We start from the raw sequence: 24,419 nt of genomic DNA, 5'->3' as shown, positions 1-24,419 counted from the left end.
GAGGATAGCTTTGTGTTGGGCTATCCAATTCATGCCCAGAATTACATCTATATCTTGGCCTTTCAGAACAATCATATTGGTGGGAAAATCCCGTTCAGCCAATGTTACTGGCACATTGAAGGCCACTTCTTTAGTAAATATTTGTCCCCTGGGCGAATGAATAATAAACCCTTCCCTTGTTTCAGTGCAAGTAATGCAATATTTCTCCACGAATTTCTTGCTTTTGAATATATGCGAAGCACTAGAATCAAAGAGAATAACTGCTGGGTGATTGGCCACAAGGAACGTACCCATCATAACCGGCTCTCCCTCCGATGTAGTGGCCACTTGAGTGTAATATATTCGCCTAGTCTTCTTAATATTCTTGTCTGCTGAATTATTTGCCATGTTTCCCTTGCCTTGATTTGAGCTCCCTGAGCTCTGCTGATTGTTGGATTTATTCTGCCTCGGATATGGGCGGTCTTTGATGAAATGACCAGACTTCCCACAGTTGAAGCAGCCAGTTGAGGAACTAGGGAGGGCGGGGAAACAAGCACCAGGGGCACTCGACTGATTTGTTGAAGTGGGGGCAGGGCGGTGGCAGGGCGAATGAAGACAGGCTGTTTGAATGGGTAGGAGGGTGGGCGAGATGAAGAACGATTTTGATTGAAAGGTCGAATTACCAACCTTGGTCGCTTCTCAGGTCCCTGATTGGACCTGTCACCTCTGAATCCCTTCGATTTTCCTTGGCTTGTGTTCTTAGCTTCTACTGCCAGCGCTGTGCTGACAGCCCTGCTGTAAGAGATATCAAGGCAGGTGGCCATTTTTATTTGAAGCCAGTCGTTGAGGCCTCTCATGAAGCAATTCTTTTTTTTCAGGTCAGTATTTACTTGGTCAATTGCATATTGGGATAGATGATTAAATTTGTTGAGATACTACATGACATTATCTCCTCCTTGCTTGAGTCGCATAAATTCCTCATGTTTCATGTGTAGCACTCCTTCTGGAATATAGTGCTCACGAAACGCTAACTTAAATTCATCCCACGTGACCTGATGTCCGGCCGGTTGAATGGCCACAAAATTTCCCCACCAAGTACTGGCAGGGCCCCTTAATTGTTGAGCAGCGAACAACGGCTTCTGGGTTTTAGTGCAGCGGATTAGTCCAAATTTTTGCTCAATAACCCGTACCCATTCGTCAGCTTCCAGAGGGTCTTCGGCTTTAACGAAGAGTGGGGGACGTGTTTTAGAGAAGTCCAGGTATGAAGTCTCACGTGGTCCTTGCGGATAAGCCCTTCTGCCATGTTGCTGGAATTGATTTCCTGCCATTTCACGTAAAAAGCGGGTATTGTCGACGGTCGCATTGACCAAGGCAGCGATAGCCTCGGCCAACGTTGGCGGTACCGGCGGTGGATTGGGCGTGTCTTCGCGACCACGGGAAGTACCCGCACTGTCATGCGCACGAGTCCTGGATGGCATCTGAGGCAAAGAAACATTTGGGAAAAATATAACATGCCGATATACACCATCATTTTACATTACCAAAATGTAATGATATAGACTCAAATGTACAACATGACTTTATTACCTATTTTACATTAGTATTATATCTAAACTATACTACTCTAGTATTTATCATCTTTGGTTGCTTCACTATCTGTTGTAGGGGACTGTTCGTCAGGCAGGTTCATAGAAGGAGGGGCTTAAAAAGGTCCAATTCGCCACCAAGTCCTTCACCTGCTGTTCCTGAGGGTCCGACTCCCATTGCAACAGGGTCGGCAGGCACGTCTGGGTGCAGTCACGAATATAGTACATGGACTTCCTCATGTAAAGTATTGCAATACACCTGCAAGTTGTCAAGGGTCGTGCTGAGCTCATCCACGTGGGCTCGAGCTTTGGCTTCCCGGTCCCAAGCAATCGAACGTGAATTGACAGCCCAATCAATTGCCAAATCCCGTTCAGCAAGCTCGTCTTGCAGATGTCTGACGTCAGCTCTCAACTCATTCATACGCTGACCATCTTCTACCCACACCCTGTTTCGGTGACGTAGCTCCATCCGAAGCTGCTCCACTTGGGCTTCTAGGTCTCCGATGGGGTCATTACTGTCGCTGCTGCTCCCTTCATATCTTGGAGCCAACTGTTGCCGAGGTATGCCAATAGGTCCAGTGGACTTACATGCGGTTTTCCTCGTACACGGTGGCATATCTCCATAAGGGGGAAAACTTTATTAGTATAGTTTTTTAAACATGATGCATGCATAATTACGGAATCAACCTTCGTTGATTCCCAACCCCCACCTAGAGGGGGGGTGAATAGGTGATCCTGTAACACTTAAAAACTTAAGCCACAAAACTTGGTTAAGTGTTAGCACAATAACCGCCAAGTGGCTAGAGAGGAATCTTCAACAAAACACAATAACCAACAAGATCAATCACAGAGATGGCACGGTGGTTATCCCGTGGTTCGGCCAAGACCAACGCTTGCCTACTCCACGTTGTGGAGTCCCAACGGACGAGGGTTGCAATCAACCCCTCTCAAGCGGTCCAAAGACCCACTTGAATACCACGGTGTTTTGCTTGCTTTACTCAATTCCGTTTGTGAGGAATCTCCACAACTTGGAGCCTCTCGCCCTTACACTTGAAATTCACAAAGAAGCACAGAGCAAGGGAGGGATTAGCAACGCACTCAAGACAAGAAATCACAGCAACACCACGCACACAAGTCGCAACGAGAGCTCACAACACAACTCAATGAGTTCACCACTCAACTAGAGCTCTAATTGCTATCGCAAAGAATCAAAGGCGCGGAATCGATGTCTTGGTGCTTAGGAATGTTGTAGGAATACTTGGTGTGCTCCTCCATGCGCCTAGGGGTCCCTTTTATAGCCCCAAGGCAGCAAGGAGCCGTTGAGAGCAATCTAGGAAGGCTGATCTTGCCTTCTATCGACTGGAGCACCGGACAGTCCGGTGCGCACCGGACAGTGTCCGGTGCCCGATTTCCTTCCAAATATGGCGCAGTCGACCGTTGGTAGCCTGAGAGCCGTTGGCGCACCGGACATGTCCGGTGCACACCGGACAGTCCGGTGCCCCCTTCTAGCCGTTGGCTCGGCCATGTGTCCCGCGCAGATCGCGCGGCCGACCGTTGGCCCTGCCGACCGTTGGCTCACCGGACAGTCCAGTGCACACCGGACAGTCCGGTGAATTATAGCTGTACGTCGCCGATGAATTCCCGAGAGCGACGAGTTCGCCTGTGAACGGCCCACCGGACAGTCCGGTGCACCACCGGACAGTCCGGTGAATTATAGCCGTACACCGCCGTCGAAGTCCCGAGAGCAGCCACTTCGCTCGAGCCAGCCTGGTGCACTGGACACTGTCCGGTGCACCACCGGACAGTCCGGTGCTCCCAGACTGAGCATACTTTGGCTGCTCGAGCCAAGGCATTTTCAATTGGATTTTTTCTGTTTCCAGCACTTAGACACAATACATTAGTCCATAAAACAATGTACTAAGTCTGAGAAACATACCTTTATCCTTGATTTGTACTTTGTCCACCTTTTTACACTTAGGCACTTGTGTTGGACACTAAATCACCAAAATACTTAGAAATGGCCCAAGGGCACATTTCCCTTTCAATCTCCCCCTTTTTGGTGATTTATGCCAACACAACATAAAGTAAGTAGAACGAGTACAAAATCAATTCAAATAAGAACTCAAATTGTTTTGACTCAAATTTGACATATATGGATCATTCTTTGCCACCACTTGGTTTGTTTTTGCAAATCAAACTCAAATTTCTATCTCTAAGTCAAACACACATGTTAAGAAATAAAGGTAGTCATTCCAAGAGAAATTGATTCAAGATTTCAAAAACTCCCCTTTTTCCCATAATCAATACTTCTCCCCACAAGAAGCCAACTTTTGACATAAGAGACAATAAAAGAGTTTTGACAAACCAAAAGCTCTAATCTTTTCAAAATTTCTCAAGTGGTAGCTGATCCATTTATTGCTTTGGCCTTTATTTTCTCCCCCTTTGGCATCAAGCACCAAAACAGGATCAATCTTGGCCCCTTAACCCCATTGCCTCACCAAAATCTTCAAATAAGAACACAAAGGCAATAAGAGTACATGAGATGAACTTGGAATAAGTTACCCTCTCATCGGAGTGCAGTGGAAGTCTTTCATGGTCCAAGTCCACCTTTTCCCTTTCAAACCTCCCTTGAGACTAAAACAAGCAAACTCAAGCATATGGTTAGTCTCAAAGGGTCAAGTTGTAGCACAGCTCCCCCTAAATATGTGCATCACTTGCAAAAAGGACTTGTGAGGTCCAGGGAGTGTTTGTACAACTTGAGCACCACAATAAGCAACAAAATGCAGAATGAACATGATCAAAGGCATAAACACATGTGTCGGGGACCATAATTAGGGGTACCCTCAAGGCGCCTAATTCTCAGCTGGTAACCCCCATCAGCATAAAGCTGCAAAGGCCTGATGGGCGCGATTAAGTCAGGGATCAGTCCACACGAGTGACTCGATCATGCTTCACCCGAGCCTAGCCTCGGCCAAAGGCAGCCGACCTCGAGAGACTTCCGTCTCGCCCGAGGCCCCCTTTTTATGGCGGACACATCACCGGCTCGCCCAAGGCCTTGGCTTCGCTCAGAAGCAACCTTGACTAAATCACCACACCGACTGACCAAATTGCAGGGGCATTTAACGCAAGGGTGGCCTGACACCTCTATCCTGACACGCGCCCCCGGCAGAGCCGAGGTGACCGCCGTCACTCCACCGCTCCACTGGCCAGTCTGACAGAAGGACAACGCCGCCTGCGCCACTCCGACTGCAGTGCCACTCGACAGAGTGAGTCTGACAGGCAGTCAGGCCTTGCCAAAGGCGCCACGGCGAACTCCGCTCCGCCCGACCCCAGGGCTCGGACTCGGGCAAGACCCGGAAGACGGCGAACTCCGCTCCGCCCGACCCCAGGGCTCGGACTCGGGCTAAGACCCGGAAGACGGCGAACTCCGCTCCGCCCGACCCCAGGGCTCGGACTCGGGCTAAGACCCGGAAGACGGCGAACTCCGCTCCGCCCGACCCCAGGGCTCGGACTCGGGCTAAGACCCGGAAGACGGCGAACTCCGCTCCGCCCGACCCCAGGGCTCGGACTCGGGCTAAGACCCGGAAGACGGCGAACTCCGCTCCGCCCGACCCCAGGGCTCGGACTCGGGCTAAGACCCGGAAGACGGCGAACTCCGCTCCGCCCGACCCCAGGGCTCGGACTCGGGCTAAGACCCGGAAGACGACGAAACTCCGCCTCGCCCGACCCCAGGGCTCGGACTCCGCCCTGGCCTCGGCCGAACAACTTCCGCCTCGCCCGACCCCTTGGCTCGGGCTCGGCCACGGCAACAGAAGGCAGACTCAACCTCGGCTTCGGAGGAAACCCCACGTCGCCCTGCCTAGGGCACAGACCGCCACGTCAACAGGAGGCGCCATCATCATCCCACCCCGAATCGACTCGTGTCACGGAGAACAAGACCGACGTCTCATCCGGCCAGCTCCGCCAGAGAAGCAATGATGGCGCTCCACAAGCTCTATGACGACGGCGGCCCCCAGCTCTCTTACGGAAGCAGGACAACGTCAGCAGGGACTCGACCGCTCCAACAGCTGTCCCTCCATCAGGCTCCGCCGCACCTCCGACAGCCACGACATCACGCCAGCAGGGTGCCCAGATCTCTCCGGCTGCCACATTGGCATGTACCTAGGGCGCTAGCTCTCCCTCCGCTAGACACGTAGCACTCTGCTACATCCCCATTGTACACCTGGATCCTCTCCTTACGACTATAAAAGGAAGGACCAGGGCCTTCTCAGAGAAGGTTGGCCGTGCGGGACCGAGGACGGGACAGGCGCTCTCTTGGGGCCGCTCGCTTCCCTCACCCGCGTGGACGCTTGTAACCCCCCTACTGCAAGCGCACCTGACCTGGGCGAGGGACGAACACGAAGGCCGCGGGACTTCCACCTCTCTCACGCTCGGCTCCGGCCACCTCGCCTCTCCCCCCTTCGCGCTCGCCCACGCGCTCGACCCATCTGGGCTGGGGCACGCAGCACACTCACTCGTCGGCTTAGGGACCCCCCTGTCTCGAAACGCCGACAGTTGGCGCGCCAGGTAGGGGCCTGCTGCGTGCTGACGAACAGCTCCCCGTCAAGCTCCAGATGGGCAGTCTCCGGCGACCTCTCCGGCCCGGGACGGTGCTTCGTTTCGGGACTCTCGAGTTCATGTCCTTCGACGGCAGCTACGACATGACACTTCTTCCACCGCCGCGCGACTACGACAATGGCGGCCGACAACCCGCCCGCCGGCGGCGGAATCGACGACGTCTTCCCCGCGTGATGGAAGAGCAATATTCGGGCTCGCTCCGTTCTCTCCCCCGCCAACGGAGGAGGAGGCGGAGCCGTCAAGGCCAGACGGGAGGCCGCGCTTCGTCGGCCGTCGAGCGAATCGACGCCCCCGACGCCCCGACGGAAGGCACGCCGGACGTCGACCTCGCGTTCGAGACGGAGGAGAGCGCCGTCCCCCCGCGGCACGCTGACCTTGAGCAAGAAGACGACGCCGGCGCGCTCGCGGAAAGCCTGCAGGACGTCGCCCTCGAACCAGGGATGACGGCGCAACCAGTCCCCGGTGTGACTACGTCGCTCCTCGTCGACCAAATGGTAACGACTAACTCCCATCTTGCGTCATTTCGACTCGGCCTCAACCCGCCAAATGACCTCATTTTGGCGGGCGCTCTCATTGAGGCGAGTGCAACCCCACTGAGGTTCTGTATGCGGTCGCCTTGGGACCGACTGACGGACGTCTCGACCTGCGGGCCCTCTGGGTCCGAGGAAGATGACGATCCCAGCATCGGTTGGGATTTCTCCGGACTTGGCAACCCCAGTGCCGTGCGGGACTTCATGACCGCATGTGACTACTGTCTATCCGACTGTTCCGATGGAAGCCGCAGCCTTGGCGACGAGAGCTGCGGCCCAAGCCGCGAATGTTTCCACATCGAGCTAGGGGATCCCACCGAAGGCAACCATCTTGGCATGCCGGAGGATGGTGACCTCCCCAGGCCGGTGCCTCGCGCCGACATCCCACGGGAGCTAGCTGTGGTCCCCGCTCCGGCGGGGGGTTACGACCCACAACTCGAGCAAGTCCGCGAGGCGCAGGCCAGGCTCAACGAGCACTACACGACGGTTCACTTACAGCGACCTACGGTTGGTTGCTAAAGCGGCTTTTAGCGACCTACGGTCGGTCGCTAAAAACCTTTAGCGACCCATAAGGATGGTCGCTGTAGGTGCCGTCGCTAAAGGCTTTAGCGACCGACATCTTTTTAGCGACCGACCGTCCGTTGCTAATATTGTATATTTAGCGACCAACCGTGGGTTGCTGTACTACAGATTTAGCAACCAACCGTAAGTCGTCATACTATATATTTAGCAACCAACAGAAAGTCGCCCTTGTTACAGTTGTTGTTAATAATAATATACATTTAATTAAGCACCACAAATCACAGATTTTTATACACAAATCATAAAGACATACACATTTTATCACAATCATAGATCCATCACATAAACACAAAAGCACCACAATTATATGATCACAAAAGTATCACAATTATAATATCATTCACAATTCGATCATTTACAAATAGCTAGATCATTCACAAAAGCTCCAGAGATGATCAGTCACAAAAGCACCACAGCGACATCACTCCAGCTTGAAGCAGTTCAAAAGCCCACAACTACATCACTAATGTTTCATATCACTCCAGCTATTGTTCAAAAGCCCACAACTACATCACTCTAGCTGCTCCAGAGCTGATCAGTCACAAAAGCACCAAAGCTACACTAATGCTTCAAGCAGTTCAAAAGCCTTCAGGCAACCACTCCAGCTTCTTGTATCCTCCTGTTTTAAGGTACAAGCTTTCTTTGTCCAGAACACCCTAGAAAAAAGTACATCAAATTAGTATATTGTTGCTACATTTGCAAATAAAAATACAGTTTTGATGCTACCTCCACTAGACGGTGTTGCAGCCTTATGCACCAACTTCAGCTGGTGCAATCAAAATCATCATTAAGTTGATGGCTCATATAAATCTAAATATAAACAAGATAAGATATAGAATATTACTTTCTTGTACGGCCATGCAACTGACATCATGTAAGCATCAGCCATAGTTTCCACATTTGCACAAGGGCGAGGCAAAACTGTATCTCGTTTTATCACACAAGTTACAATAACTTCACAATATTGCCTTCCAAGGATCTGGCCTCCAACTGTGGTGCTTGGTTTAGTAGAAACAATTGTCCCTTTAGCCACAGGCAAATCAGATCTCAACATAGCATATAATATGACATCTTTTCCAACCTGGTGCAAATGATTAAGAATAATTTACTTCAATGTTTTTGAGGGTTTATGAAAATAAAGGTTAGAAAATGTATGAAATGAATGAGAGCATTACAAGATCATCATGTTTAGAGTGTGAAGCTTCAGCAAAGTGCCTTGTAGATCTTGGTGAGTTAGCACCTTGCATCTGATGAAATATTTGATCATCCTCATCATCTAATTCCTCATCTTCAGAAGCACAATATTCTTCATTGTCTTCCTCATCCTCAGCAGCAAACTTGTTCCTCATCACCTTAAGAAACACAATTTCATAGCATAGTACAAGGAATCTAGAAAATTAGGATAAAGCAGCATGAATGAAAATATTGAATACCTTATGTTGAAATGAAGTAGAGCCGCGATGTGACATGGGCTCTTCACTTGCCCGGTCTGGTTGAGCCCTTTGCTCAATTTGAGTCTGTAGCTCAAGTACACGCTCTTCTAAAGCAGCCTTCTCACTTTGAACCTTTGTACGAGCAAGAATCTCCATTTGTAGTCTTGTTGCAGTATAAGACTTCAACTCTGGAGTGCCAATATCTTGAGGAGTAGGGCCTAAACCCAAAACACGAACATATCCTTTTGGCTCTTTCGGTCCACAAACAATAGAGAATGCATCACCCTCTTGAATTGATCGGTCCTTTAACTCTGGATATACTCCAAGAACATCATTAAGTTGGTCCTATAGAGAATTAAAGATGATTCACATCATAAAAGGTAATTCAGATAGAAATGTACTAAAAATTAACAACAAAGCCTTACAATTATTGGTTTTGCCTGTTCTGTAGGAACACCATTTTTTCTTGTATGGGTTTGGATAAAGTTTTCATCTCTTCGTGGAGGACGTCCTAGTTTCACAGCCTGCAAACATACTTTGTTCATTGAAAACAGCAAGCAGCAGCAGCACAGCAGCACAGCAGCACAAGCAGCAATCTATTTTGTGTCAATCTATTTTAGCAGCACAGCAGCACAAGCAGCAATCTATTTTGTGTCAATCTATTTTAGCAGCACAGCAGCACAAGCACAGCAGCACAAGCAGCAATCTATTTTCAGACTGGACAATAGAGCTTATATCAAATGTGGAGCAGCAGGATGTAATCATGAATAGAGATAGTAAAATACAAAGAACATTACCAAATCATATTCTGAACATGCATAGCTCACACTGCCGGCTGTATGGTGCATCTTTAGCTTTTGTCGATTTATTTTAGCTTTTTCTGAGCGATCCTAAAAATAGAATAAAAAATATGTGTTACAGGATTGAAGTATGGTTGCTTTATTAGAACTAAAGTGTAGAGCTTACCTGAAATTCAGAAGACATCCAATAGTTGTACATAGAGTGCCAATCATCATCATTAACCCTCTTATCAGGACATTCTGGAATTTCTTTTATAGACAATTCAGGATTGAAGTATCGTTGCTTTATGGATGCTTTAAATTGCTTCCACTTCTTTCCAGCTGTGCGCATAACCCAGTTTAAGGCAGCAGCATCTACATCATAATATGTCTTTATATCCTCCCACAACTCATACTTCTTGTTTATATCAACAAGCCTCCAGTCCGTGGTAGCAATAGACAATTTCTTTCTAACTTGACACCCAATAGCACTTGAAAGTTGTCTAGCACTTTTACCAATAGGCTGACCTCGATCATTGAGTAAAATTTTGATTTTTGGCATTTCAGGTGACCTTGAGAATATTCCCTCCATCTTAGTTATGCCCCTTGCAGGCCTCTTTTTTGTAGCATTGATTGGATCATCCTCGGAAACTTCAACTTAAGCAAATGAAAAGCACACATTGGTAACTGTTAAAAAAAAGTTGCATGTACTAAATGATATACATGATATATAAATATGAGGATTATGAGTCATCACCATTGTCAGTGAGAAAATCTCCCACCGTCTGCAAATCAGCAATCGCTTGTTCGTCTTGAGGTTGAGCATTTTGTCTTTGTGGCCTTGGTCGCAAGTTTGGAGGTTTAGTTGTTGGAACACTTTGTCTTTGTGGTCTTGGTCGCAAGTTTGGAGGTTTAGTTGTTGGAACACTTGTCTTCTGTTTTTTCTACAAGAGAATGGCATGAATGTTATGCAGTTAACTGCTATGAAACTGCTATATACATTTGCTAAAAGTGCTAGAACTAAAACTGCTATAAAATTGAAACTGATACACTAATTTGGCGAAGTACTGATACATTTGGCGAAGTACTAATTTGGCGAAGTACTGTTAACTCTTCATCCTCCGCAACAACCAACACCACTGCCTCTACCAGCAGCAGCAACAACCAAATGATTGGTGCAGAAAACCATATTCTGTAATAGCAATAGTTGGAGTCGCCGGCGTTGGTAAAACTGCGCTACTGCAGAGGGTATACAGCCATTTTCGTGATATAGGACATTTTGACATCATGGCATGGCTCTATGTCTCAGAAAAATTTGGTGTCAAACGCCTCACAAAAGAGATGGTACAGTCACAGAAATGCCGTAGGCATAAAAGGAAAAGAGGTGGAACCAGCAGGGTTTCATGGGATGGCTCCATATCAGCTGACTTGAACAGCATCAGTAACTTAGATCTAGTTCAGAGAATACTTGAGAAAAAGCTAAATGGGAGCAAGGTTTTGGTAGTACTCGATGATGTTTGGAACGAAATGAGCAGCAAATGGGAAACTGGTTGTTGCTGATCATTTGGTAGAGGCAGTGGGAAAATGGTAGTACTCGATGATGCACATTAGTAGGCTGAAAGAATATGGTTTTCTGCAGTGAAAGAACTTCAGAAGCACATTAGTAGGCTGAAAGAACTGCAGACATGTAGTGAAAGAACTGTCCAGACATGTAGTGAAAGAATACTTGAGAAAGAACTTCAGAAGCACAAATGATCAGACATGTCCAACAAATGATCAGACACGCCCATTTAGCTTGAGAAAACCATATTTTTTCTCAAGTATACTTGAGAAAGAATACTTGAGAAAGAACTGTCCAACAAATGATCAGACACGCCCTCATTACTAAACCATCCTTTATGAGCTGTCCAGACATGTAGTGAAAGAACTTCAGAAGCACATTAGTAGGCTGAAAGAACTGCAGAAGCACATTAGTAGGGAAAGAACTTCAGATTATACACATGGTTTCAACCTTCATATCATGCAGCATGTATTTATACGGGCAAAAAAAAACCATCCTTTATGACCATTCTTAATTAATTCAGCTAATGAAGCAAACTGCAACTGCATCCACACGGTCTCGCCTATACAGGATAGATTAGAGGTGTATGGCAACAAAATGAAACATGTTTCCTTATCCATGTTCTAAAGAGGTAGGATACATAATGTCCACTCTTAATTAAGACATACAACAAAACAAACTGCTACTGTATGTATCCACACAATCTGGCCTAATACAGGCTAGGCTAGAGGTATATGGCAACCAAACGACTTCAACACACCAAATGGCGAAGTACTGAATTTTAGTAGAATTTTTGAGCTGTTCAGACTTAACCAGATTCAGACTGGTGGGCGGCGGGCAGTAGACGTCGGCCACCGCGACGTCGGCGTTGGCCTTGGAGCTCGCGCACCCCATGGGTTACCTCTGTGGCTGTGGAGGAAAGTACGTGCTCTCCTCTGGTGGAGAAGCTAGCAGAGTTTTTGAGTGGCTGCCTTGCTTTCTGATAAGAGGATGAGACTACTAATAAAGTAAACAGTTCATTATCAGATTTGCACAAAATTATTCAACAAAAAAAAGAAGAAAGAGCTCAACAGGAATGAATGCAGCCGGCTGTGACAAGTGCCTGCCTTGCCCACCATATATCCTTTGCTTTGCCTGCCTACATATTTCTGGATACAACACGTTAGACCACCATTCCTTTTTTCCCCTACTTGTACCAAGTCTGAATACAGAGGCCAAGTTTAATGGTGGGCATCAATTGCAACTATTAATCTATTATCTGTTGCTGCTTGTTAGCGGGTGTATTTGAATGAACTAGAGCTAATAATTAGTTGAATTAAAAATTGCTAGTGAAATTAGCTAGCTAACTATTAGCTAATTTGTTAAAAATAGCTAATAACTAAACTATTCGTTATACTTACCTTCATTTGCAACGAGAGATAGTGAAAGTGGTTACCGCAGCAGGTCCAGATATACTTGTGAAAGTCGTTATCGCAGGTTCAGGGATATGGAACTTAGATTGCAATATTCCTGGAACTTAGATTGTGAAAGTCGATATCGTCCCAGAAAATAGATTCAGACTTCAGATTTTATTTTCTGGAACTGGGCACTAAAATTCTGTTGGTGATCAGATTTTGGTCCTGGGTCTTGGATAGGCAAAGACAGACTGCAGCTCCGGACGAAAAGACGACTTCAACACACCAGAATATGTTTCAAGCACAGGGAAAACATCAATTTCGGTAAAGTGCAGAGCAAGAGGGGGAAGGTCGACAGTCTGGACAGTGATGGCTTACCATACACTGTAAAACATCAATTTATTGTAAAGAGATGATACTCAGAGTAAGACATATTTGTGGCAGGGAGATTTGAAATATGAACTTGTAAATGTAATGCAAATAATTGCAGCTGTGTTTGAGTAAACTGAACACAAAATAAGCACAAAGAAATTCAGTTAAGAGATGCCAACCTTTGAAATTTTTTTGGATGGACCTTGGTGCTCCATACTCTTGACGATTTCAGGGATGTTAAGAGATGCCAACCTCCTTTTATTTCTTTCAATATTTTCTTGCTTCAGCTGCTCGTATTCACTACATGATCCATCTTTATTGCTTTCTCTTGCGCTTGCCATTTTTTTTCCTGAAATATCATCAAACATGGAATCATCAAACTTACTCAAACAATGAGATTAACTATTTACACTAAAACAACAAGTGCATGCATATATTAAAAAATATCATCAAACATGGAATCATCAAACTTACTTTCTAGATTTTTTTCCTTGTTTTACTCCACTAACAATGACACCATCTATATCTGTTCTAGCACATGGGACACATCCAACAGTAAGACTTTCAAATACATTAGATTGCAGATCAAGGATTGGCGGAACTACATAATTTTCATCATCAATGATACCATAATCAACATCACTTCCATACAAATCTCGCGGTTTTGGCTGAACAACAGCTACCCATTCAGTATCAATTGGATCAACAACATAGTAAACTTGTGTTGCCTGTGATGCTAATATGAAAGGTTCATCCGAGATCTTTTCACCAGTATTGAATAAATGTTTGAAATTCACTGTAGTGATTCCAAATTGATCTGTTCGAACCCATTTGTTGTTTACACGGTTATCAACCCAATCACACTTGAAAAGCACAATATTTCCTTTGCGGTGATAGTTGAGTTCAAGAATTTCTTTTATGATACCATAAAAGATGTTTTTCCCTATAGTATGGTTGTCATCATTTCCTCTTTCGAAATGAGTTGTCTCAGCAGCTAACGCTACCCCACTACTTTGGACAGACCTATTCTCATCATATGACTGTGTACGAAAGTTGAATCCATTTATTGAGTAGCTGTTATACTGATGTGCAATCATCATTGGTCCCTTAGCTAAAATTTTGATCTCTTCTGAGGCCTCCTCACATGTTTCCTCAACCTGTGGTACCAATACTATTGTTAAAGTGAAAGACTTTATGAGATTGTAAATTCACTTCTCCTTTTATACTTACATGTAACCTGAACCACTCATGGAAGGTTTTATGTTGCATGTGGTTGGTCTCACGCTGATTTCGAACACCAATTGAGGAGAGGTATTGAGCATGTTTGCTGAAATGGCCAACATGAATTTTCTTTGAAATGGCCAACGAAGAGTAAATAATCACATGATACTCGCTGAGTTAGATAGCTTACTTTAAATATGGTTCTATGTTGGAATAGTTGAAAAGGACATATCTATGTGCTTGAAGCCATGTCTTGTGATCTAAATTGACAACACACTTTCCAGCCAATGCTCGACCAATTTTGTGAAAGAATGGAGTTGTAACACAAATTTGTGTTGGTAAGCGATTTCTAACTCTATGGTTGAAGTGGGTCTCATCTTGTAAATACCGAGAACAAAGCGTGAGAGCCTCATCAAACAAAGAACCCTCCATAATTGATCCTTCCGGGTGACTTTTTGTACGCACATAGCCCTTGCATTTTTTTAGAAACCTATACATGTAAACAACGACACTCATCATATTATTGAAAAATTATATCGTTATTTGTTTGCTATGTAATATACCAAAGAAAAATACCTCTCCACCGGCCACATGCTTCGAAAATGGATTGGGCCTGCCACTCTTGCTTGGGTAGGAAGATGTACCATCAAATGTACATTAATGGTAAAAAATGATGGAGGGAAAATAATCTCTAAAAGGCTCAAGATTTCAGCTATCTCAGATTCTAACCTTTGCATGTCACTTATTCGAATAACAGGAGAGTACAATTTTCTAAAGAACGTGCTTAAACGAATCAGCACAGCACTAACTTCTTGAGGGAGAACTCTCCGGACAGCAAGTGGCAGTAAATCTTGTAGAAGAATGTGGTTGCCATGAGTATTAAGATTAACTATCTTTTTTTCATTGACAAGAACATTATGTCGTATATCAGCGGCATATCCATCAGGAAACTTGACCCCTTTTAATACTTGACAAAACAATTTCTTCTCAACAGAGCTCATTGAGTAGGGTGCAGGAGGCAAATAAAATTGATTAGCTTCTAGTTCAATAGGATGAAGGTCGCTTCTAATACCTAAAGCTTGAAGATCCAAGCGAGCATTCAGATTATCCTTAGATTTTCCAGCAATGTCCAACAAAGTATTAATTATATTTTCACACACATTCTTCTCTATGTGCATGACATCAAAATTATATCGAATTTTCAAGTCCTTCCAATATGGAAGAGTGAACCAAATAGGTCTCCTTTTCAAAAAGACTAATGGTTTCCCATCCTTGCGTTTCTGATTCCTTATTGGCTTACCTGATGGCTTCTTGCCATAAATTGTTTTCAAATTTTTTGTACAATCCAAAATTTCCTCTCCTGAAAGAGGAGTAGGTGCTGGCCTCAACTCACTTTCACCAAATGAATCAACATCAGACCTAAATGGGTGGTTTGGATGTAAGAACCTACGATGTCCCATGTAGCAAGACTTGCTACCATTTCCAAGTCTGAGAGAACAAATCAATGAGTGGCAATCAGGACACGCTGCTTGACCAGAGGTGACAAATCCGGATACACTGCCTAGACCAGGGAAATCAGTGATGGTCCAAATTATTGCAGCACGCAACTGAAAGTATTCACCCTTTGAGGCATCATAGGTCTTCACACCATTAATAAACATATCAAGCAGATCATAGACAAGGGGCTGAAAATAAACGTCCATATCACTACCCGCAGAAGATCGACCAGGAATTAAGACAGACAAGATAAAATTTGAATCCTTCATGCACATCGATGGTGGAAAGTTGAGTGGAATCAATAGGCCAGGCCAAATACTGTAACTAACATTCATTGTCCTATATGGATTGAAACCATCTGTAGCAAATGCTAGGCGGATATTACGACTATCCATAGCAAATTCTGGATACTTTTGATCAATATCTTTCCACAAGGGTGAATCGGCAGGATGCCTAAGCAAACCATCTTTTACTCTTTGTTCATCATGCCACCTTGTGAGACTTGCAAATTTAGAAGAAACAAACAATCTTTGGAGTCTTTTTTTAATAGGGAAATAACGAAGCACCTTCCTAGGAACTTTGTACTCACGTTTCCCATCTAGACTCTTCTTTTCTGATTTCCAACGTGAGACACTACATACCGAGCATGAATCAAGTTTTTTATGCTCCTTCCAAAATAGAATGCAATCATTTTCACATGCATGAATTGTAGTGTACCCGACTCCTACAGATTTGACCACTTTCTTTGCTTCATGAAAGTTTCTAGGAAGTGCTGAACCCTTAGGAAGTGCATCAACAAGTAAATCTACCAACAAATCAAAACTTCTATCTGTCCATCCTCCAAGAAGTTTGATGTGAAGCAAACGAACTAGGAAACGTAGCTTTGAGTAGTTTTGACAACCCGGATATAATTCTTGACTATTGTCTTCTGCTAGCTTACGAATGGCTATTGTGTCTTCATTAGGTTCCTCAAAAGACCCATCATCCTCCATATCCCCTCCATCATCTAAACCACAAGCTAAATCCTTTAACAACTCAGATATTGCATCATCTTCTGTAGGATGCTCGCTAAACTCATCATCATTGTTACCATGATTCACAAAAGAGGACGAAGCTTCTCCATGTAAGGTCCAAGTTGTGTACCCTTTTAGAAAACCATCACATATCAAGTGTTCTCGCACTTCACCGGCCTCTCTCCAAAACGAGTTAACACACTTCTTGCAAGGGCATAGTATCTTGTTTCCTATTGCTGAATGTCTAAATGCAAAAGCTAGAAAACCATTCACCCCTTGTTTATAAACCTTTGTCTCCCTACATACAGTTCCTATGTTACATATCAATATAACTATAGAAAAACATAAGAGTTGCTATGAAAAGTTGCTTTGTACCTAGCCTCACTTGTGATCCATGATTTATCCATACTCTTTATGTAGGATTTATCCATACCTAGGTGTGCCTGCACAACCTTCACTAACTCAGGCTAACACGACCGTAGTATATGATGCGTTCTGCAAGAGCTAGCAAAGCAATGAGGGCAGCACTTATGTACCATTAACCTGCCCTTCTACTAGCTGATCGATCGACCCTCTCACACAATCCAATAGTAACAGAAATTTATAATAATTTAACATTCCAACAACCTCAAATAATAATTTTAGCACCAAATAATAATGTGCCTAGTGTGGGCAGCAAACAAAAAAAAGCAATGTGTCTAGTGTGGGCAGCAAACAATAGTCAAGAATACAGATCTGGCTAAGTGACATTGATATGGAGCACTTACACAGCACGAAGAAACCGATGTAGCCGTCTTTGGGGAGCCGATGTCGTGGGAGTTGAATCCGATGTAGCCGATGTAGCGGTGGTGCCTGGTGCCTGCCGGCTGGTGCTGGTGGCCTGATGGAGTGGTGGGGGGCGGCGGGGCGCCTGGGGCTGGGGCAGTCCGGCAGTGGGCGCTGGACGGTGCCGTGGAGCGGCGGCCGGCGGAGGCGCGGACCGCGGCGGGGCCTGGAGGCGGCCGGCCGTGGGGCTGGGGCCTGGGGCTGGGCAGCTGCCGGCGGCCAGCGAGGGTGGGGTTGGGCGGCTGGGGGAGACGGGTGGGGCTGGGCGGCTGCCGGCGGCTGGGGCTAGGGCCGAGCGAGCGAGAGTGGGGTTGGGCGGCTGGGGGAGACAAGTCACGGACCACGTGCACGGTGATGTGCTGATGAAGCCGTGAAGACTGAAGGACAAGGGTACGTGCTGGATTGGCTGCCTGACATGTGGGGCCAGGCTGTATTTCAGTTTTTTTCTGGTTTTTCGGTTCTTTAGAGTGGAGTAAATAAGAAACACAAAAATCACGTACCCCTATAGCGACCCACCATCAGTCCCAAACTTACCTCTATAGCGACCGACCATAAGTCGATAAATTTCTAGACTTTTAGCGACCCACAGACCGTCGTTATAAAAGCATTTAGCGACCAACCGTCGGTCCATAACTTTTAGCGACCAACCGTCGGTCCCTAATAAGGGTCGCTAAAGATCAACCGTCGTGTAGTGGAGGGAACAGGAGCACTTGAGCCGATCCGTCGGGACGTCGGACAGGCATGGGTGGGCCAACCCCTGGCCGGAGAAATACGTCATCTGCCCCAAGGTCTCCAGCACCGCGTCGCCAACGATGTCAGGATCAGGCCGCCGCCCGCATCCAGCGGGGTCGGTCAGAACCTGGCAACCGCAGCGATGCTCATCCGCGCGATGCCGGAGCCGTCAACCACCGAGGGTCGGCGAATCCAGGGAGAACTCAAGAATCTCCTGGAAGGCGCTGCGGCCCGGCGGGCCGAGAGCACTGCATCCCGGAGGCAAGGATATCCCTCGGAACCTCATGCCGCGACTTCCCGATTCATGCGGGAAGCCTCGGTCTACACCGGGCGCACGCGCAACACCGCGCCTGCGGCCCCGGGCCACCTCGGCAACGAGCACCATCGACGCGACCGTCGGGCTCACCTCGACGAAAGGGTGCGCCGAGGCTACCACCCCAGGTGTGGGGGGCGCTACGACAGCGGGGAGGATCGGAGTCCCTCGCCCGAACCACCCGGCCCGCAGGCCTTCAGTCGGGCCATCCGACGGGCGCCGTTCCCGACCCGGTTCTGACCCCCGACTACTATTACAAAGTACTCGGGGGAAACGAGACCGGAACTGTGGCTCGCGGACTACCGCCTTGCCTGCCAACTGGGTGGAACGGACGACGACAACCTCATCATCCGCAACCTCCCCCTGTTCCTCTCCGACACCGCTCACGCCTGGTTGGAGCACCTGCCTCCGGGGCAGATTTCCAACTGGGACGACTTGGTCCAAGCCTTCGCTGGCAATTTCCAGGGCACATACGTGCGCCCCGGGAACTCCTGGGACCTTCGAAGCTGCCGGCAACAGCCGGGGGAGTCGCTCCGGGACTACATCCGGCGATTCTCGAAGCAGCGCACCGAGCTGCCCAACATCACCGACTCGGATGTCATCGGCGCGTTCCTCGCCGGCACCACTTGCCGCGACCTGGTGAGCAAGCTGGGTCGCAAAACCCCCACCAGGGCGAGCGAGCTGATGGACATCGCCACCAAGTTCGCCTCCGGCCAGGAGGCGGTCGAGGCTATCTTCCGAAAGGACAAGCAGCCCCAGGGCCGCCCATCGGAAGAAGCTCCCGAGGCGTCTGCTCCGCGCGGCGCCAAGAAGAAAGGCAAGAAGAAGTCGCAATCGAAACGCGACGCCGCCGACGCGGACCTTGTCGCCGCCGCCGAGTATAAGAACCCTCGGAAGCCCCCCGGAGGTGCGAACCTCTTCGACAAGATGCTCAAGGAGCCGTGCCCCTACCATCAGGGGCCCGTCAAGCACACCCTCGAGGAGTGCGTTATGCTTCGGCGTCATTTCCACAGGGCCGGGCCACCCGCCGAGGGTGGCAGGGCCCACGACGACGACAAGAACGAAGATCACCCAGCAGGGGGGTTCCCCGAGGTCCGCGACTGCTTCATGATCTATGGAGGGCATGCGGCGAATACCTCGGCTCGGCACCACAAGCAAGAGCGCTGGGAGGTCTGCTCGGTGAAGGTGGCGGCGCCAGTATATCTAGACTGGTCCGACAAGCCCATCACTTTCGACCGGGCCGACCACCCCGACCATGTGCCGAGCCCGGGGAAATACCCGCTCGTCGTCGACCCCGTTGTCGGCGATGTCAGGCTCACCAAGGTCCTGATGGACGGGGGCAGCTGCCTCAACATCATCTACGCCGAGACCCTCAAGCTTCTGCGCGTCGATCCGTCCTCCGTCCGAGCAGGCGCTGCGCCCTTCCACGGGATCATCCCTGGGAAGCGCGTCCAGCCCCTCGGGCGACTCGACCTCCCAGTCTGCTTCGGGACACCCTCCAACTTCCGAAGGGAGACCCTGACGTTCGAAGTGGTCGGGTTCCGAGGAACCTACCACGCCGTGCTAGGGAGGCCATGCTACGCGAAGTTCATGGTCGTCCCCAACTACACCTACCTGAAGCTCAAGATGCCGGGCCCCAACGGGGTCATCACCGTCGGCCCCACGTACAAACACGCGTTCGAATGCGACGTGGAGTGCGTGGAGTACGCCGAGGCCCTCGCCGAGTCCGAGGCCCTCATCGCCGACCTGGAGAACCTCTCCAAGGAGGTCCCAGACGTGAAGCGCCATGCCGGCAACTTCGAGCCAGCGGAGACGGTCAAGGTCGTCCCCCTCGACCCCAGTGGCGACACCACCAAGCAGATCCGGATCGGTTCCGGGCTCGACCCCAAATAGGAAGCAGTGCTCGTCGACTTTCTCCGCGCAAACGCCGACGTCTTTGCGTGGAGTCCCTCGGACATGCCCGGCATACCGAGGGATGTCGCCGAGCACTCGCTGGATATTCGGGCCGGAGCCCGACCCGTCAGGCAGCCTCTGCGCCGATTCGACGAGGAGAAGCGCAGAGCGATTGGCGAAGAGATCCACAAGCTAATGGCGGCAGGGTTCATCAAAGAGGTATTCCATCCCGAATGGCTTGCCAACCCTGTGCTTGTGAGGAAGAAAGGGGGGAAATGGCGGATGTGTGTAGACTACACTGGTCTCAACAAAGCATGTCCGAAGGTTCCCTACCCTCTGCCTCGCATCGACCAAATCGTGGATTCCACTGCTGGGTGCGAAACCCTGTCCTTCCTCGATGCCTACTCGGGGGATCACCAGATCCGGATGAAAGAGTCCGACCAGCTCGCGACTTCTTTCATCACGCCGTTCGGCATGTACTGCTATGTCACCATGCCGTTCGGCTTGAGGAATGCAGGCGCGACGTACCAGCGGTGCATGAACCATGTGTTCAGCGAACACATCGGTCGCACAGTCGAGGCCTACGTCGATGACATCGTAGTCAAGACACGGAAGGCTTCCGACCTCCTCTCCGACCTTGAAGTGACATTCCGGTGTCTCAAGGCGAAAGGAGTCAAGCTTAATCCTGAGAAGTGTGTCTTCGGGGTACCCCGAGGCATGCTCCTAGGGTTCATCGTCTCTGAGCGACGCATCGAAGCCAACCCGGAGAAGATTGCGGCCATCACCAGCATGGGACCCATCAAGGACTTAAAAGGGGTACAGAGGGTCATGGGATGCCTCGCGGCCCTGAGCCGTTTCATCTCACGCCTCGGCGAAAGAGGTCTGCCTCTGTACCGCCTCTTAAGGAAGGCCGAATGTTTCGTTTGGACCCCTGAGGCCGAGGAAGCCCTCGGCAACCTGAAGGCGCTCCTTACAAAGGCGCCAGTCTTGGTGCCGCCGGCGGACGAGGAAACCCTCTTAGTCTACGTCGCCGCGACCACTCAGGTGGTTAGCGCCGCGATTGTGGTCGAAAGGCAGGAGGAAGGGCATACATTGCCCGTTCAGAGGCCGGTCTACTTCATCAGCGAAGTGCTGTCCGAGACTAAGATCCGCTACCCACAAGTTCAAAAGCTGCTGTATGCTGTGATCCTGACAAGGCGGAAGCTACGACACTACTTCGAGTCCCATCCGGTAACTGTGGTGTCATCCTTCCCCCTGGGGGAGATCATCCAGTGCCGAGAGGCCTCGGGCAGGATCGCAAAGTGGGCGGTGGAGATCATGGGCGAAACGATCTCGTTCGCCCCTCGGAAGGCCATCAAGTCCCAAGTGTTGGCGGATTTCGTGGCCGAATGGGTCGACACCCAACTGCCAACGACTCCGATCCAACCGGAGCTCTGGACCATGTTTTTCGACGGGTCGCTGATGAAGACGGGGGCCGGCGCGGGCCTGCTCTTCATCTCGCCCAGCGGAAAGCACTTGCGCTACGTGCTGCGCCTCCACTTCCCGGCGTCCAACAATGTGGCCGAGTACGAAGCTCTGGTCAACGGATTGCGGATCGCCATCGAGCTAGGGGTCAGACGCCTCGACGCCCGCGGTGATTCGCAGCTCGTCATCGACCAAGTCATGAAGAACTCCCACTGCCGCGACCCGAAGATGGAGGCCTACTGCGACGAGGTTCGGCGCCTGGAAGACAAGTTCTTCGGGCTCGAGCTCAACCACATCGCTCGGTGCTACAACGAAACCGCAGACGAGCTGGCTAAGATAGCCTCGGGGCGAACGACAGTCCCCCGGACGTCTTCTCCCGGGATCTGCATCAACCCTCCGTCAAGCTCGACGACGCGCCCGAGCCCGAGGTACCCTCGGCTCAGCCCGAAGTACCCTCGGCTCAGCCCGAGGTACCCTCGGTTCAGCCCGAGGCACCCTCGGCCCAGCCCGAGGTACCCTCGGCCCCCGAGGGCGGGGCATTGAACGTCGAGGAAGGGCAGAGCGGGGCCACGCCAGACCAAGATTGGCAGGCCCCGTACCTGCAATATCTCCGTCGAGGAGAGCTACCCCTCGACCAAGTCGAGGCTCGGCGGGTAGCGCGACGCGCCAAGTCATTCGTCTTGCTGGGCGACGAAGAGGAGCTCTACCATCGCAGCCCCTCGGGCATCCTCCAGCGATGCATCTCCATCGCCGAAGGTCGGGAACTGCTGCAAGAAGTACACTCGGGGGCTTGCGGCCACCACGCAGCACCCCGAGCCCTTGTTGGAAATGCTTTCCGGCAAGGCTTCTACTGGCCAACGGCGGTGGCTGACGCCACTAGAATTGTCCGCACCTGCGAAGGGTGCCAATTCTATGCGAAGCGGACACACCTGCCCGCTCAGGCTCTGCAGACAATACCCATCACCTGGCCCTTCGCTGTATGGGGTCTGGACCTCGTCGGTCCCTTGCAGAAGGCGCCCGGGGGCTACACGCACCTGCTGGTCGCCATCGACAAATTCTCCAAGTGGATCGAGGTCCGACCTCTGAACAGCATCAGGTCCGAGCAGGCGGTGGCATTCTTCACCAACATCATCCATCGCTTCGGGGTCCCGAACTCCATCATCACCGACAACGGCACCCAATTCACCGGCAAAAAATTCTTGGATTTTTGCGAAGATCACCATATCCGGGTGGACTGGGCCGCCGTGGCTCATCCCATGTCGAATGGGCAGGTAGAGCGCGCCAACGGCATGATTCTACAAGGGCTCAAGCCTCGGATCTACAACGACCTCAACAAGTTCGGCAGGCGATGGATGAAGGAACTCCCCTCGGTGGTCTGGAGCCTAAGGACGACGCCGAGTCGTGCCACGGGCTTCACGCCGTTTTTCCTGGTCTACGGGGCTGAAGCTATCTTGCCCACTGACCTGGAATACGGCTCCCCGAGGGCGAGGGCCTACACCGAACAAAGCAACCAAGCCAGCCGAGAGGAATCGCTGGACCAGCTGGAGGAAGCTCGGGACAGGGCCTTGCTACACTCGGTGCGGTACCAACAGTCCCTGCGACGCTACCACGCCCGAGGGGTCCGGTCCCGAGAACTCCAGGTGGGCGACCTGGTGCTTCGGCTGCGACAAGACGCCCGAGGGAGGCACAAGCTCACGCCCCCCTGGGAAGGGCCATTCGTCATCGCCAAAGTTCTGAAGCCCGGAACGTACAAGCTGGCTAGCAATCAAGGCGAGATCTACGGCAACGCTTGGAACATCAAACAGCTACGTCGCTTCTACCCTTAAGATGTTTTCAAGTTGTTCATATACCTCGCACCTACGCAAAGTTTAGTTGTCAAGGAAGGGTCGGCCTAGCCTCGGCAAAGCCCGACCCTCCCTCGGGGGCTAAAAGGGGGGGAGACCCCCTCTGCGTCGAATTTTTCCTCGAAAAAGGATCTCTTTTTAGCAGGATTTCTTTCGTGCTTCTTGACTACTTCGGAAAGCGGATCCTGGAAACGACGAGGTACACGTAAGCAGCCAAGGCTGACCGAGCCGAGGGACTCCTACGCCTCCGGGATACGGATACCTCACTCGTCCCTTTCTGCGATAAGTAACTTGCGCTCGGGTAAAGCGACTCCGTGGACCGAACGAGTCATCACGTTCGGAAGCTCTCCTGCCGAAGCAGTCCTTCAAGCTTTCTCGACTAAGTCGGGGACAGGGCCTCATGGACGGGTGAAAGTACGCGTAAGCGGCAAGGCCGACCGAGCCGAGGGATTCCCACGCCTCTGGGATACGGATACCTCACTCGTCCCTTCCGCGAAAAGCAACTCTCGCTCACACAAACATCCCTGTTACCGACAGAGTCCAGATGCTTGAAACAGGAGGAAAAAAGACGCAGCTTCGCAAGCGCGGCGAGGGCGTTTTCTTCTGGCCTCGGCGGCCGTAGAAAGCACACGCTACAAGATGATCTGATCCTGCAGGCTCGGGTCTTCACGCCGAAGGGAGCCGTAGCACCCTCGGCATCGACGACGTCTTCAGCAAAGCCCGACCCAGCCTCGGGCGGCGCCGCGGTCCAGGGGCTCCTCCGGGAATCCGGGCCGAGCAGGCG

General features: G+C 50.0%; 1 protein-coding gene and 1 pseudogene across 4 annotated transcripts; both read right to left on the bottom strand.

Annotated features, from left to right (window-relative positions):
• LOC118473027 (uncharacterized) overlaps positions 1–24,419 on the bottom strand; it is a 101,355-nt pseudogene that overhangs the window by 59,959 nt on the left and 16,977 nt on the right.
• LOC103632594 (uncharacterized) lies at positions 7,575–13,173 on the bottom strand. 4 transcript variants are annotated; one of them, XM_035960969.1, is made up of 10 exons: positions 13,013–13,173; positions 10,264–10,450; positions 9,694–10,163; positions 9,525–9,617; positions 9,153–9,251; positions 8,728–9,072; positions 8,470–8,646; positions 8,139–8,375; positions 8,021–8,060; positions 7,575–7,950 (listed from the first exon to the last, which is right to left on the bottom strand). In XM_035960969.1, the coding sequence occupies exons 1-10, from the start codon at positions 13,046–13,048 to the stop codon at positions 7,919–7,921; spliced, it is 1,716 nt and encodes a 571-aa protein (XP_035816862.1). In that variant the 5' UTR covers positions 13,049–13,173; the 3' UTR covers positions 7,575–7,918. The 4 variants fall into 4 exon arrangements, with proteins under 4 accessions (XP_035816862.1, XP_008652572.1, XP_008652573.1 ...); XM_008654350.3 differs by lacking the exon at positions 13,013–13,173 and adding an exon at positions 11,881–12,111; XM_008654351.3 differs by lacking the exon at positions 13,013–13,173 and adding an exon at positions 11,881–12,111 and having other exon boundaries at positions 10,264–10,441.

The sequence above is a fragment of the Zea mays genome, chromosome 7 (assembly GCF_902167145.1).
Source record: "Zea mays cultivar B73 chromosome 7, Zm-B73-REFERENCE-NAM-5.0, whole genome shotgun sequence".
Classification (NCBI taxonomy): Eukaryota; Viridiplantae; Streptophyta; class Magnoliopsida; order Poales; family Poaceae; genus Zea; species Zea mays.
The sequence above is the reverse complement of the archived record's forward strand: the minus strand, read 5'-3'. Positions and strand labels throughout refer to the sequence as shown.